At 41.1% G+C, this 15,863-nt stretch overlaps 2 protein-coding genes across 2 annotated transcripts; both read right to left on the reverse strand.

Annotated features, from left to right (window-relative positions):
- Window positions 1–230: 230 nt before the first annotated feature.
- LOC134181954 (probable serine/threonine-protein kinase DDB_G0271682) lies at window positions 231–2,220 on the reverse strand. The gene is made up of 2 exons (XM_062649251.1): window positions 1,741–2,220; window positions 231–1,439 (listed from the first exon to the last, which is right to left on the reverse strand). The coding sequence occupies exons 1-2, from the start codon at window positions 2,024–2,026 to the stop codon at window positions 631–633; spliced, it is 1,095 nt and encodes a 364-aa protein (XP_062505235.1). The 5' UTR covers window positions 2,027–2,220; the 3' UTR covers window positions 231–630.
- Window positions 2,199–12,282, reverse strand: LOC134182371 (uncharacterized). Its single transcript, XM_062649767.1, has 11 exons — window positions 12,273–12,282; window positions 12,067–12,189; window positions 11,870–11,995; window positions 10,502–10,627; window positions 9,609–9,728; window positions 9,429–9,551; window positions 9,179–9,304; window positions 8,993–9,118; window positions 8,806–8,928; window positions 8,632–8,730; window positions 2,199–2,334 (listed from the first exon to the last, which is right to left on the reverse strand). The coding sequence occupies exons 1-11, from the start codon at window positions 12,280–12,282 to the stop codon at window positions 2,228–2,230; spliced, it is 1,209 nt and encodes a 402-aa protein (XP_062505751.1). The 3' UTR covers window positions 2,199–2,227.
- Window positions 12,283–15,863: the final 3,581 nt, after the last annotated feature.

Below are 15,863 nucleotides of genomic sequence, written 5' to 3' on the forward strand. Positions count from 1 at the left end.
GCATGAGATTGTATGTTGCTGCCATTTTAGCTCAAATGGATGTCTGTCTGATATCATTTACTCTCAACGGTTGTATTGGTTGTTCTGATGAATTAGGTGCAGTACAAGTAAGTTGTTCTCCTTGTTCTCATTGATTTCAGTTTGATATTAATAATCATTACTGATTGACATGCTGGGCTTGTAGGTTGCTAGACATAATAAGTGAATAAGAAGTGGGGAACATCTTCATTATTAGACAGACACATGGACAGACATGGACAGACTATACAAGCTGATGCTACCATCAGCACAACCAAAACTTCTCAATAGTTTTCTCGTCACAAACTGTTGTATCATTTTAATCACAATAGACTGACACTCAGCTGCAGCATTGACACACACAACTGACAAACATTTACATGGATATAAAAAGCTTCACTTACAGTCAAACGTTTTACTGTAGTTCACATCAACACAAACTGTAAAAACTGTGAGACTGACTGCTAGACTATCAAAAAGTTCAATGTCAACTCATATTGCACAGCAGACTACACACATGCAACATCATCTATTGCATTTATAACAAGCAGCAAAGTCGGATGAATTAAGACAAACAGACAAACAAATACATCACAATTATTTGCTCCTAAGTCACATCCACGGCATCTCTACGAGTGTCACTTTGTCTTCTTTGCGTTTCTTGCCGTTCACCATCCTTTTGGGAGGACATGAAGTGTAGTCATCATTCTGCTTCACTGCATTCACTTGCATGAGAGCTGCTGCTGCAGAAATGCGATCACGTGGATTCTCTTCTGCCATAGCATAGCAAATGTCCTGCAGTGGAACATAAAAAACAGCTTGAAACTGAGTTTCACGCAATTTCTTCTCTGTAGAAACTCCTGTGAATAACTCAACAAATGTGACTCCCAAGCTGTACATGTCGGCTTGTGTTGTGTTGGGTGGGGGGACTGCACCATCTTCCATAACTCGTTCTGGTGCAATGTATTCTGGACTGAGAGGACCAACAGAAAGTGACTCGTTTGAGAAGTGACAAGAGCCCAGATCAGCGATTTTGGCTTCCATGGTCTTGCTGATGAGAATATTGGTAGAGCGAATGTCTCCATGAAGAAGAGCAGGTTGTAGCTGGTGAAGATACATCACACCACACAGACATCCCACAGCTATATCCACTTGTTCCCTCATGGACAGATATCTGATTTTCAAAGCAGCATTGATCACATCTTTCAGTGATCCTTCCAAAAGCTCCATGACGATACGAAGAGGAACTTCATTCTCAACGATAGCTCCACAGATGGATACGACATTGGGGTGATGGACACGACTGGACACCGACACTTCACGTCGAATCAATGAAATATTGAAATCAGTTACTCTAACCGGTTCTTCATAAAATGTCTTGACAGCAACTGCTACACCACTCCACATGCCAACACCAACCTCTACAATACACCATCAATACACACATACACATACAGCAGAGCACCTATTATCTAGACAGCTCATCTCTGCCACCTGGTCATCATGTGACCACAAAATCAGTGGTGGAAACTAAAAATCGCAAATTACAGCCACAGCACACACAAGTTATATGAAACAGATGTAAAGATAGCCACTTGCAGTAATAAAGTCTTCATACCAGTTATCTGCATGGACACCCTCTAGTCCCAACCTGTCCGGATAACTAAATAGTGCTCTACTGTATAGCTACATGTAAACAACCAATTCACTCATTTCTGTTACCTCCATAAGCTCCTTTTCCCAACTTTAATCCAGTCATGTGTAAACTGTCATCATGGATCTGTATAACGCTGTCATATTGATGTTGAAGTCGTTGCAGCTCCTGCACTGCTCTTTCACTTCGCTGCAAGTGTCTTGCCAGATGTTCATTAGTCGTGTGCTTCTCTTGTACCTCGTGCCTCAAAACATCAATTTGTCTTCTCTGTTCTTCTATTGCGCTTCTCGTATCATTCAATAATTCTCCTTGTTGTTGCAGCTGTCCCTCTTTGTCATCTAGTTCGCTTGTCATTCTCGTGATTTCCTGCTGTAGATGATTTGCTTCTCTCTGTTTCTGTGCTGCAAGATGTTCCTGATCATGAACTGCTGTTTGCAATTGTTTGATGTCTTCATCACACTGCTGGAGAACCTGCAGCAATCTCCTTACTTCTCCGACTTGACGCTCATTCTCATCAGTGACGGTACGAGTTGCAGCCTCCTGATCAGCCAATTGCTACTGTAAAGCAGATTTCTCTGCTTGAATGGCTCGATTGCTTTCTCTGAGCTGCTCCAACTCTCTTTGTAAATCATCAACTTGAAATGCATTTGCTTGATGCTCGACTGCAAAAATAAATAGTAAAGATTAATACTCAAACAAGCAATAATTCAGATAAACAGATGAGTGAGTAAGAAGACAGAAGACCGAGTACGTAGATAGACAAACAGTCAACAAACAAATCCATCACATGAAGGTAAAAATATTTAGTGTCACCTTCCCACAGTTTGTTTAAACCAACAACATACATTACTGATACAACATGGAAAGGACTATCTGATGTGTTCAACAGATTTAAAATCTTAACATGTTAATCATGACATACAACATCCGTCTGCTTGTCAGATTTTAGTGAAATAAACAAACTTTACTTGCAACTAGAGCAGTGGTGGATAGTAAATATCTTAAAAAGAACAACAGAGTGACAGTAGATAATAGTTGTACATGTTGGATGACTGGGTTACATAAAACAAGGCAGGAATGCTGCCCATCTTTACGTTCATCCCACATCTCGTGTCGCATTACATGCTACATGTGACCTCATCATCACCAACTGACTTAGCTAATGCAAATTAGATTTGAATTGTTTGCTCACTGAATATAAGGAAAGTCACTACAGCAAAGTTTTTTTATTGTCTACAAAATTGAAAATCAGCACTTACTGTAGAATACACTTCATGAATCTAGTGACTGTATTGTGTTCTAATAAGTCTGTATCTTTAATCTAACATTTCTAAAGTACTTCAGCTTCCGATCAAACTAGTCTCAGTAGATTTTTATGGGTGCAGTCTGTAGCTACACCTTGATGCTAGTCTGGCCTCAGAGTTTGAGCACTTCTCCTATCTTCATCCAACTGTGAGAGACGCACCTGCGGCACAATAGCTTGTTGTGTTGGCTGTGAAGTTGTAGCAGCTTCAACTTTGATTTGAATGTAGAACAAGTATATGCTCTTCTTGCTATTAGTTTCAATTGTTCGATGCACGTTTCCAACTGATGATTGTGAAGACTGAGCAATAGAAAATTTGTTTTAGCTATTTCCAATGCTTCAGTAAGCTTGACTTTTGATCCATTAGATCTTACAATCTCGCGCTGACACTTGAGCATCATGATTCATGTCTTGGATGCGGCAGTAGTTGGCTGTATCTTGATCTTTCAAGCATTCTTTCGTGAATTGTGATATGCTTCCCAAACACGCGGATAATTGCTGGAGGCGATCTAAATGTCGGTATCGTCAGAAGGTGGAAATTACTATTACCAGATACATCAAGCAATGCGTTGGCATATTGGCAAGAGACTGATTTAGAAGCCTGATCAAGTAATTACAAAGTCTCATAAGGCTGCGATGTGCCTGGAGGACTGGAAGAGTAAAGGCTTTGTGTAACGTTTCTCTCCACAATGGACAATCTCCGTAGACGTGGTCGATAACTTCTGATGTCTGGCAGCCATTAAAGCGTTGATCGCTTTGAATGAGATTACAGTGGTAGAGCCAAGAATTTGTAGACAGAGCTCTATGTAGAAATTTCCAAAAGTGATCCTTGTCTCTGCTATCCGATAATTTGCACACCGACGGTAAAGACCATAGATTGTTCAGGGCCTGATTGGTTATGGAAAGATCTGATCTTTTTCATCTCGATATACAAGTACCTTCCTGAAGAGCAGGTGAAAGAAGGTTTTGATAGACTGCCCATGCTGTTGCTTGCGACAAACGTGTTGGGTTGTCAGAAAGCAAGAATAGGTACAGCTGCTGTTGCCATAACGGAGATTTCAGTGCCACATCTCTTTGCAAAAGCTGTCACCAACTCTGGGGATGGCAGCATGTACTGCACGGTAGTTTAACAGAGTCCTTCCTCAAAGAAACGTTGGGTTGATTGAGAAAAGGTTGCCAAACATGTGGTATTCCTGTTGCGCTAGACTTGTGGATTGCCATTTACAGAAATCATAGGGTTGCCCCTCAAACGTTCTGTCATTGCTTCTTCTTGGAAACCTGAAACGGTGGTGATACAGTTTCCTAAACAGTTCCGCCATATTTCTAATAGTGTGCGGTAGTACTCCAACAATCGTTGCACCTGTCTTTGGTGCGGTCGGTGAAATGGCATAGTAAAGCAAGATAGACCGGTTGTATAGGGTGTTCCTAAATTGGAGTACTAGTGTCGAGCTAAGGTCTTCCATGGCGCTTTGATGTTGTTATCAAATAACCGCGGTATCCATGTTGCTGCTATCGCCCAGAAGCGTAGTCGCACGTGAAGTATCCATAGTCCCCCGCATGTTACTGATCCCATACACGCTGTTCGCTTAACTAGGGGTCTTCTATCCCACAAAAAGTCCCAGAATCTTTGTTGGATTACATTAACTACGTCTTGCGGTGGATGGATTACATGAGACAAGTACGTCACTTTGGAAAGAGCAGAAGACAGAATTACTGTAGATTTGCTTCGATAGGACAAAGATCTCTTTTTCCAATAGCATAAGGTACGTTCTATCTTTTGCATTGTTGCATTCCAATTTACTCTGACAGTGCGTTGGTAACCACGGTGTAAGTTGATTTCTAATATCTTGATATTTCTGGTGACCAGTTTATTTCTAACGGGCTGTCTGTCTTGTTCAACCATGAACCGAGCCAGAAACCTTGGGTTTCTCTAAATTCAATTCCGATCCCCAAGCTTTTGCATAGATTCCAAACATTTCTTTTAGTGTTGTCCATTCATTGTCCAATGACACATAGCACGTGGTATCATCCGCATATAATGCAATTTTTACAATAGTTGGACTATCTGGAAGGCGGATTCCAGTGAGAGCTGTATGGCGCCGGACGTTTGCACTCAACGGTTTGGCTGTAAGAGTGGCGATAGTGGACAACCTTGTCTAACTCCTCGTGAGATAGTGATCAGTCTCGTTTTCCATCCGTTTACAATGATGTGGCTGCCTCTTTGCTGTTATAGAAGCTTTATCCACGATTTGAAATGATCTCCAAAGCCAAAACGTCCAAGTGTCAAATTGAGGTAAGTGTGGTTGACTCGATCAAACGCTTTCTCTTGATTGGTGTTTATAATGGCACTTTGTAACCCTTCGGCTTCGCAATAGTCAATGATATCTCGCGTGATCACTACGTTATCTAGAATACACCGCCCTGGAATGCTACATGATGTTTAAGCTGGGTCTATGATGGAGTTTAGAACTTTGCCGAGTCTGTTTGCCATTACTTTCGCAATGATCTTGTAATCGGTATTTAACATTTAACAATGTGATTGGCCGCCAGTTTTTTAGGTCTTTGCGTTCACCTTTTTGTAGATCAGCCGAACTAGACCTGCTCTTTGTGAGTGGGTAAGTCTGCCATCTGAAAAGCACTCCCGGAATACTTCCTCTAGGTCCGGTTGTAGGATGACCCAAAATTGATTATAGAATTCTGCTGGCAGTCCGTCTATACCTGGAGATTCCCTGGTTTAAGAGATCTGGCTGCTGTCTTGAATTCATCATCCAAAAAGTCTTTCTCCAGAAATTCTATGGCATTTAGTGAAAGGCGGTCTACTAGTGGTGTAAGAAATTCGTTTACCTCTTGAGGATCAACTGGTTCTTCTTTAAATAAGTTTTTGTAGAATGTAATTACCTCTGAGAGCATTTCGATCCTCGTCGTTACACTCGGTTTGTCTTCTATTTTAATCTCTGTAATATGTGCTGCCCATGCTTTCGACAATTCGAGTGCAGCTGCAAACCATTTCGACGTTTCTCCTGATTCGAGGGAAATTACTCTCACCCGAATCAGATGATCTTGTGCCTTTGTTTCTAGTATAGATTGCAGTTTGTTTTTGGCTACTGCTAGATCTGCGTGAGCGGATGCAGAACTAGTTGTCGACTTATTTGTCAGCTGCACAAGTTTCCATACCAAACTAGTTCTGTGATCTCTTTTCCAACTTACTCGTCTTTTAGAGTACAATATAGTCGTTTCTTTTATCAGTGCTTTACCGCAATCCCACCATTCTGCTATGTTTCGAAATTGTTCTTTTTCTAGTCGAAAGTCAGTCCAAAAACAACATCCTCAGTTGCAATATACTTCATCATCTAGCAAGCAGACGTTGACTTTCCATGTTCCCGGTTGTCTGGCTGACATTTGTGGGTCTGCAAGCTGGATTAAGATAGGCATGTGGTCACTATAAATGGTGAAGCAAGCATATCGTATTTCTTCACAGATGATGACAGGGATATGGATATGAAGAAGTAGTCTAGTCGCAAAGAACAATTGTTTCTGGACCAAGTGTGACTTGCATGGGGTTGTCAGGTGGGTTCGACGGTAGCAGTCGTCAAGCGTGAGCCACTCAATGGGTAATTTCTAACGTTGATGGTTGTTGATCCAGTTGCCAGTTTATAACTTCGTTAAAATCTCCACATACAATGTGATGAGGATTGGATTGCTTGTGTTTTTGCAAAGAACGCCAGTCTCTGTGCTACATTGTTCGGAGCGTAAACGTTAGTGATTCGATAGACGCCTGAGTCAACAAGGATATCTACTATCAACAGACGTCCTTCATAACTACTTTTGTTCAGGGAAGGCTCAGAGACGACCGTGATCACTCCACAGGAATGATTGGTTCCAGGAGAAATAAATATTGAATTATTAGGAAAATATTTACATAGCATTGACAGATCGTCTAGACCTAAATTGGTTTCTTGCAGATACAACACAGAGATGCGGTGGGCATGATACCAATGAGCAAGTAATGATAGTTTCTTGTCGTCATGGAGACCGCAAACATTTAGGGTTACAAGGTTAATGATGTTAGGATACATTTATGGAGTAATTGTCAGGGTTCTTATAAACACAGCATTGAAATTCGGTAAGGATTGATGTACAAGGAAAAGAGAAACTCATTACGCGTTTACATTACATAGCAAATTGGCGGGATTCAGGACTTGAAAGAAGATCTCCTACTCCTGCTTCCTCTTCTTTTAGGCTTTGGTTCTTGTATGGTTTTCGTTTGTTTTGGGGTTAGTTCGAGAGTTTTGTCTTTTGGGCATTTTGACTGTTATTGTTATCAGAATCTTTGCCCATTGTGTCTATCACGAGCTCTCCGGTTTTGTCTTCTTCGGATAGCGTCTCTTGATACGATACTAGGGTGTCTTGATCCGGTGCATTACCACATTCCGATGACCAATCATCGCTGTGCCAACAAAAGTCCTAGGCAAGGGGTGACTGAGAATCTTCATTACACATTTGTATTTGACTCGCATTTAGAATTTCGTCAGGGCTGGGTTCGACTATATGCTCTCTATCGTCTTGACTCTCGTTGATTTGTGACATGGGATACTTATATTTATGAGAGTCGATCGGTAGTGTGCCATCATCTCTCAATTAACTTAGAAATTCTTCTTCTGTGTCATTGTTATTAGTTGTATTCTGCCATACATGGTCATCCTCTGTGTCATCGTTAATTGTATGTTGCAGAAGCTGTTTCGGACATTCTCGAATTAGATGCCCTACCAAACCACATTGGAAACAGGTAGGAGGTTGACCCACACGGCGTACGTATACAGCCAAACGATATCCTTTGATATACAGGTATACCTTGGGAGATCTTCCGTAGGATCAAATATTTTGAACACTCTTGTTCTGTTTCAATATTCGTCAACCTATATTTTCGCCGCAGCACGTAAGAGTCTACTCGTCCATGTTTTTACAGTTCCACTATTATATGTTTGTCTTCTAATCCATATGGCATTTTAATTAATACTTGCAAATGCGGGAGGGATGCCGTTAGGTGTCAGTTCTTTTTTTGGTTACGCAGCATCACTCCTGATCGAAGTAAAGTATCCCTTGCCTGTATGCTTTACTAGTGTATGTGAATTAATTGCCATGCTCGATTGTAGTTCATAGGTGTAACACAAGCTATGTGTTCTTCCGGTATATGCTGCTGGAAAGCCTCTATCATCTCCTCAGCGCTAACGTCTTCAAGACCCTTCATGTCAAGTCTCAGTCACAATGGTCTTCTAATTACCATCCCTAATGGGGCCCGCCAAGTGTTGGCACCAAACACTCACACTCGTCCGCTAGCTGGATGCTTGACCACTACCTACCTACTCTATACCACCTCCTACTTCCACTATTATTCTTACTGACAACAACACGGTCAGTAGGCTAGCCAATCCCGTACAATAGCTAATATGCTACTGTAATACAAACAGCCTCCTGTAGCTAACGCATCTTATGCCTTGAAATCGCTTTTTGTTGCAAAAAACACCTATAGAGCTCAGAACTACACAGCACAGCAAATTTTGGCTGCCGCCATCCTATAAGGAAGTCACTACAGCACAGTTTATACAAAAATTTCCTGCAAAAATAATTGTGAGCTCATAAGTAAATGAGTGTATACCTTGATGATAAGAAACAGCTCGTTGATGTTGTTGCAAAATGTCGACTGCTTCTTGATCTTTCTTTAGCATTCGTAAGCAATAGCTCAGATCTCGAATTGCTATACACACAATAAGATAGAACTTGTACTCTGTCCACTTTCTATCATTTCTAATCATTTCATGTGACAACAAACCTGCACTTGTTGTGGGATGTACGCATACACCCACACCCAAAATATTGACACTTTCCTTCAAGATCCTTTCTGCTTCTTCCCACTTCTGTTGCCTTAAAAGGACTTTAGCGACACCAAATAAACCTGAATACAAATAAACATTCTACAGTTAAAACAAAACAAAATATGACTCTAGACAATGAATTACTTCTTCCTCTTATTGGGTGTTCCACACCTATTGCTTTGCTCATCATTTCTGATGACTCGTGGAACAACTGCAAAGCAGCCATTTGTTGGTCTTGTTTCACTTGACACTCTGCCATACAACAAAGAGCTGAACAAAAGGAACAATAAACATAATTAAGAGACAATTCTCATATTTACAATCTCTCACTTATAGCAGTCTCCCAATGGTTGGTTGGTAAAATGTGTCTTTGCATTCTTGCTGCTTCTTGCAGTATCCTATTGGCACGCTTGTAGCCACCCCTTATCACCAATACTTCTCCCATTTCACTCAACACTACACAACACAACACAAGTCAGCAACGTATGTCACACATCTAACACACTGACAAGTTCAATGATTATCTCAATGTTACTGTCAACATTAAACTCTTCAAACTCATTTCCATCTTGTAACTTACCACGTGCCTTCAAGTGCCCTTCTCCCATCTTTTGAATCCATCTATCAGCCTGTTGTAACAATTTTTTCACTTCCTCTTCTGTTCCTTCATTTAGTTGAATTGCATAAGCCAATAGAGTAGCAGCTACTCAAACACAATCAGCAACAACAAACAACATTTCAATTCACACACCATACTCACCTCGTCCTTTACTATAGTTGTTATCCGTACTGATCGCTAAACCATAACCTTCTCTCATCACATCTTCTGCTTCTTTTGTTAGACATTGAGAGAAAAGACAACGTGACAACCATAAACAAGCTAAACAACAAAATACACTTAAATCAAAAGTCATTGATATCAATATTTTAAAAGCCTTAATGTTAATAAATAAAATGTAAAATCCTTTATCAATAAATTCAAATTTCTACAAAACAAAATATCACAAACCAATATTTCATATTTAATAAATAAATGTTTGATTCAAGATTAGCAATTTTACCAGCAAATGAATCAGCATTCTTTATTCTTTTCTCACATCACACAAATAAATACAAACCAGCAAACATCATAATCACGACTGCAATTTTCCATCATAAATACACACACACTCTAACATCAGCACATAGTCACACCTCGTTACTCTGACATCCAATAAACTCACATCCTTGCTTTCCCACAAACATACACGTACAACCAATTTACAAATGTGACACAATTAAAGCCCTCATCTCCACATTACCAATAATCTGACAGTTGCATCAATACAACAAACATGCTTGCAACGACCACATCTGACCGTATCTATTAACATTCACAAATGCAACACAAAGACTCGTATAAAGTCGTGCTTCTCCACTTTCATCACTTCCCTCCACTTAACTAAAGACGTTGACTTCAATTCACAATGTCTAAATTCACTTTTCTTCTCTCTTTGTCTATTTGTCCTCCTTGACGACCCGTTTATGTGTTCCTCTCATCTCTTACACTCTACACAAGCTGCAACACTACATTACTTCATTAATTAACAAACTCATAAACCTAACACTCAATATTACATTCACTTACAAACTCACAACATCACTCTTACTCACTTGATGCCATGATGACTTTGTTCACAGAAGACAATCTACGGCGGATGTTGAGTGACTCTCTTAGATGTTCTGTTGCTCTTACATACTTGCCCTGATGGTATAGATACCCTCCCATATTGTGTAACACTAAATTAGAGACACAACAACACAACAGTCAGTCACGTCATCTCTTCTAGTCGTAGTCTCTCTTCACAGTCTGTCAGACCCTCCCAACATCTTCACCTCTCAACACACACTACACTAGACATAGTGCACATAAATCATAATGAAAATCTAGCTGCACTACTCACATTTCTACTTTTCTTTTACTTTCTTCTGCATTAATATTTCCCTAGACACTAAATTAAAGATAGAATGCATTTTCCTTGCTGCTCTCACTTGCTGTGGCTCTTTGTATTGCTGTATTACTAGAAAACTCTTGTCACAACCAGCTATGCTACTCTCATTGTTCTACATTCATTTCTGACAAAGTATGACTTGTATCTGTTGATGGACGGCTCTTCAATATCCAACAATATTACAGCAGGATGTCACTCACACAAACACCAGTTATCCCAACACGTCCGTCTACCAGACACAGGCTGCCTCCCACTCACCTTAGCTTTGCACACAAAACAATACCTACTGCAAGAGTACGACCCGTCCTCATCTGTGATTGACAAAATGTAGCAACTGCAAATTAGAAGCAAACTAGAGTGGTTCTGTCCATAGAAGAGAAGATACAAATTTGTAAGAAAGCCTCACGTGGCTGCAGCTACGTCTGCATTGCTCAAGACTTTGCAATTGCGAGCTCTACCATGTGGGACATCATCAAAACAAAGAACAAACTGCAGACATTCCACTCTCACCAGTCCCACACGTTAAACGATTTGCTTAGCTGTAGTGAGTAGACGTCATGCAATTATCTGGATTATTCAGAGTTATGAATAGAGCAGGTCCCAAAGTCTTCACATAAGTCACATCCTACTGTAACTTATGCAAAACACAAAAATTCTGCTATAAATTGTAATTCTCTTAATGGAAGAACAAATTGCCATCATAACGAAAACAAATGATGTCAAATGAAGAATATGGAAAAAAAGCAAATGCAACAAGATTTAATAAAACTTTGTCCAAATTACTAATTAATGACCAAAATTGTTGTTCTGTAAAATAATATAAAATATCAAATTAATATCAATCCTGAGTTCATATTCAATAAAACATTAATTGACAAACAAACTGTTGACAGAACTGATGAAATGAACGATTTTAGATGTAACCCTCAACTTTACTATCTAAATTTCCTGTAAACGGTCAATAGAGGTTGAAAGCGTTGTGTTAGTGAGATAAACTCATAACAATGAATAAAACAGAAATCACACTTACCTGCAGACAGAAATTCTTCATGTTGAGGTGTAATATCTCGTACAATAGACAAACATTGTTCTGTAAACTTTACAGCGTCATTCACTTTATGTTGCTCATCTAGACACCTTCCCAACCAACTAAGTGCTTCCAACAAAATTTAAATAGAATAGTTGATATCAATAGATCTCTACACCTTCACACATTTACACACTAACCACGTGCTTTCTCTATTGGTGCATGTTCTACTGTCTCGAAGAGTAACAGCAATTTATGGTAAATTCTTTCCGCATCTACAAAGTTTCTCTCATTCAACAGTTTCCCCGCTCTCAAATATAAATCTGTAAACGAAAACGAACAAAACTGAAACAAACACTACATCTCCACCCACAAATGATACCATTAGGGTTAGCAGTAGACTGACGTTCCGCCATATAGCAGCAACTTGCTCAGTGCACAATAGGGAGGGGCTTAGCATACACGTTGTGCACATGCGCAGTCAGAAAACCCATTCAGGGAAGGATTGGGGCAGTAGACATGGACATCATTCAGGTAATCAAACAAACCAATATTCTCGTCTCTATTTCTAATTGTTTCGTTATTCTTTATTCTCAGAGCAAATTTGAGTTGTAGTGAGTGCACAGACTAGACTTGAAACGTGGAGAAGGTTCGACTCAAATTAGTGTAGAAATTATATAGTGAAACGCCCACGCCCACGCACGTTCTTGGTGTGTGTGTGTGTGTGTGTGTGTGTGTGTGTGTGTGTGTGTGTGTGTGTGTGTGTATGTGTGTGTGTGAGTGTGTGTTTGTGTGTGTGTGTGTGTGTTTGTGTGTGTGTGTGTGTGTGTGTGTGTGTGTGTGTGTGTGTGTGTGTGAGTGTGTGTTTGTGTGTGTGTGTGTGTGTGTGTGTGTGTGTGTGTGTGTGTGTGTATGTGTAGCCTTGGCCTCCCAGTCTCGTGTAGCACCGATTCAAAATCGTCCTCCACGGATCTGGGATGGTACCGCCTCTTCTCAACATATTTCGGTTGGTCCTAGGACCAGCATTAGTGTTCAGTTTCATAATGCATAACTTTCCAATTACAGCTGAAGACATCTCATGCATATCTGTTGTCTACCAAAGACTACACTGTACACAAACGATGACTTTTAGTGCGCTCTTCACGCAAACTCACGTCCCTACATGTCGTGGTTTGTATTCTGCACCTGTCAACGGCAGTAACGACACCTAGTAGAACCATTTGTTCAAACCAATCCTTCAACATCTACACTAGCCAGCCAGCTGCATTCTCAACAACTTTATAATCACGTCTACTAGACAAAGTCTTGCGGAGAATTCACGGCAAAGTTTTGTCACGATTTCGTGGCAATTCCGGACGATCGAGTCACAGCGGATGCTAGCGGATGCGCACATTACGAATTTTCATCGTGAATTTGCGGCTCCATGTGCGACTAAAAGCTACTTGCAGCGGATTCACGGCGATCAGACACATACCGATCGTGTCCGTGGCACCATTAGTAAAAAAAGTGTTTTCTAACGTCCCGTTCGTGTTCCCTACTAACACACAAATGATAAAACCGTAGCTACTGTAAACACAAAGGTACCCGTGCAGCGGGATGCGACATGATGTTCTAGCGCTACCTGTCTTCGTCGTTCTTGTATTACAGCTGTAATTGGAAAGGTATGCATTATGAAACTGAACACTAATGCTGGTCCTAGGACCAACAGCAATATATTGAGAAGATGCGGTACCATCCCAGACCCGTGGAGGACGATTTTGAATTGGCGCTACATGGGTCTGGGAGGCCGAGGCTAGTGTGTGTGTGTGTGTGTGTGTGTGTGTGTGTGTGTGTGTGTGTGTGTGTGTGTGTGTGTGTGTGTCTGGGTGTGTGGTGCTGTAGCTCAATTTGTTAGAGAGTGCATTTGGAGAATGAAACATCTGGGACCTTGCAAGGTTGCAGGTTCAAGTCACAGTGATGGCTAACTATGGCATAATTTCCTCAAGCAAGAAACTTACACACAATTGCTTTTCTCAACTCAGGAGTATAAACGAGTACCTGGTCATTGACTGGGGTGGCCTTGACTGCTGGTTGGCAGTAACATCATTCAGCAGACGGGTACTTGTGGGCCTTGGTGTCTAGTCCCAGAGCTGCACCATAGTCGGTAACCTGGATGACTCCAGCCAAGCTCCAGGAGGATTGTAGCGCTAGCCCTAAGCCTCCACGTAGTGCATGGAGGCCTTGTCTCTAGAGGCAGGGGGAGTTATCTCCTCAGCTGACCTTACAGTTGACGTCAAATGACGTGGAGGGCTTGACATTTGTCCATGTTTGTGTGTGTGTGTGTGTGTGTGTGTGTGTGTGTGTGTGTGTGTGTGTGTGTGTGTGTGTGTGTGTGTGTGTGTGTATGTGTGTGTGTGTGTGTGTGTGTGTGTGTGTGTGTGTGTGTGTGTGTGTGTGTGTGTGTGTGTGTGTGTGTGTGTGTCATTGGGACACTTAGCTCGATGCCAGACCATAGAATACCAAAGTGAACCTTCTTTGGTTGGTTGCCTCAGCGTCACCCCAGATGTTGTCCAAAGAAGAGATGGAGAGATATGATGAGAAGAGATTTTAAAGACATTGAATTATCAGAGGAGGAATGGTATGATGAGGCTGTTAGATTGAGAGTTGGCTGGAGTACATTGTGTCGTGATGGTTTGGAACGTTGGAGAGAGAGAATGGGGACATGTGCTCGTGTGGGAGTCAGGGATGTGATGTGTGAGGTGTGCTCCAGGACCTTTAGAAGACAGAGTGATAAGGTGAGACACAAGTGTATGGAAGAGAGAAGGAAACCTATAAGTAACAACAGGGTGCAATCCAATGTTCAAATTGTTTCAAAATGGTTTCGAAGTAAAGGAGGATTGACAGTTCACAGATGTTTAGAATTCTAGCAATCACAATGTTCATTCATTGGACTTGTTGCCTCTTGGAGGCAAGCGTGACCGTTTTTACGGTAGCTTTTGAACAGGACAGGACAGGACAGAGGTGTGTGTGTGTGTGTGTGTGTGTGTGTGTGTGTGTGTGTGTGTGTGTGTGTGTGTGTGTGTGTGTGTGTGTGTGTGTGTGTGTGTTGTAGTTGTTGCTTGTTGTTGCTACAGGTAACACTCAGTCTTAACACTGAGACTTAATCAGAGCTGCAGTCATTGTAAAGTAGGTTTGTATGTTTGTGTTGATAGCACACATTTATGCTATTTTTGTAAATTTTTTTGATTGTGTTTGTTGACTTCTTGTATCTGTTTTAAGTTTTATTAGTTTATCTGTTTGTAAGTTTGTCTGTTGTCAGCCTGCCTACTTGCCTGTCTGTCTGTCTGTCTGTCTTTTGGTCTGTCTGTCTGTCTGTCTGTCTGTCTGTCTGTCTGTCTGTCTGTCTGTCAGTCGGTCGCATTTTTTAGTCTTGGTCTACCAACTGCCTTTAATTAAGTTATGTATATATATAAACAAATGGGAATGTGGAGTAGAACTGGATGGAACTGGTTATCATCTCACCTGCACGTTTAGCAGTGGACCAGTCTGGCAACGCGATGCTATAGTGTCAGGATGGTGCAGTTGTTTGTACGAGCTCCAACTGCATTATTGCAAGGAGCCAAGAGATCAGTACATCGAGTCTGAGAATTGCCTTGATATTTTGGTGTACAATGAATCACGCACACAGTTGCATGTGAGCATGGCTCACCCACCCTTGGAGCAAGGAAATTCTAATCAGCATCTGAAGAAGTAAGCTGTGCAGCTGAGAGACGTGAGATGAGAAAGAAAAGCAAATACAAAGCTCTGTCAGTTCAGGATGGCACAACATCTAACTTAGTTCTTCTGGTCTTTGAACACTTTGGGTTCTGGGGTCAGGAGGCTGATAACTTCCTGAACTCACTCTCAAAAGAAATCAAAAGATTCGAAGGGCAGAAGTACTGAAGCCGACTTCAGGACAAGATGGCGTTGGCATATTTCTATAATTATCCAGAGATGTAATGCTAGAGTTAGATAAGTA

This window comes from Corticium candelabrum, chromosome 7, assembly GCF_963422355.1.
Source record: "Corticium candelabrum chromosome 7, ooCorCand1.1, whole genome shotgun sequence".
Classification (NCBI taxonomy): Eukaryota; Metazoa; Porifera; class Homoscleromorpha; order Homosclerophorida; family Plakinidae; genus Corticium; species Corticium candelabrum.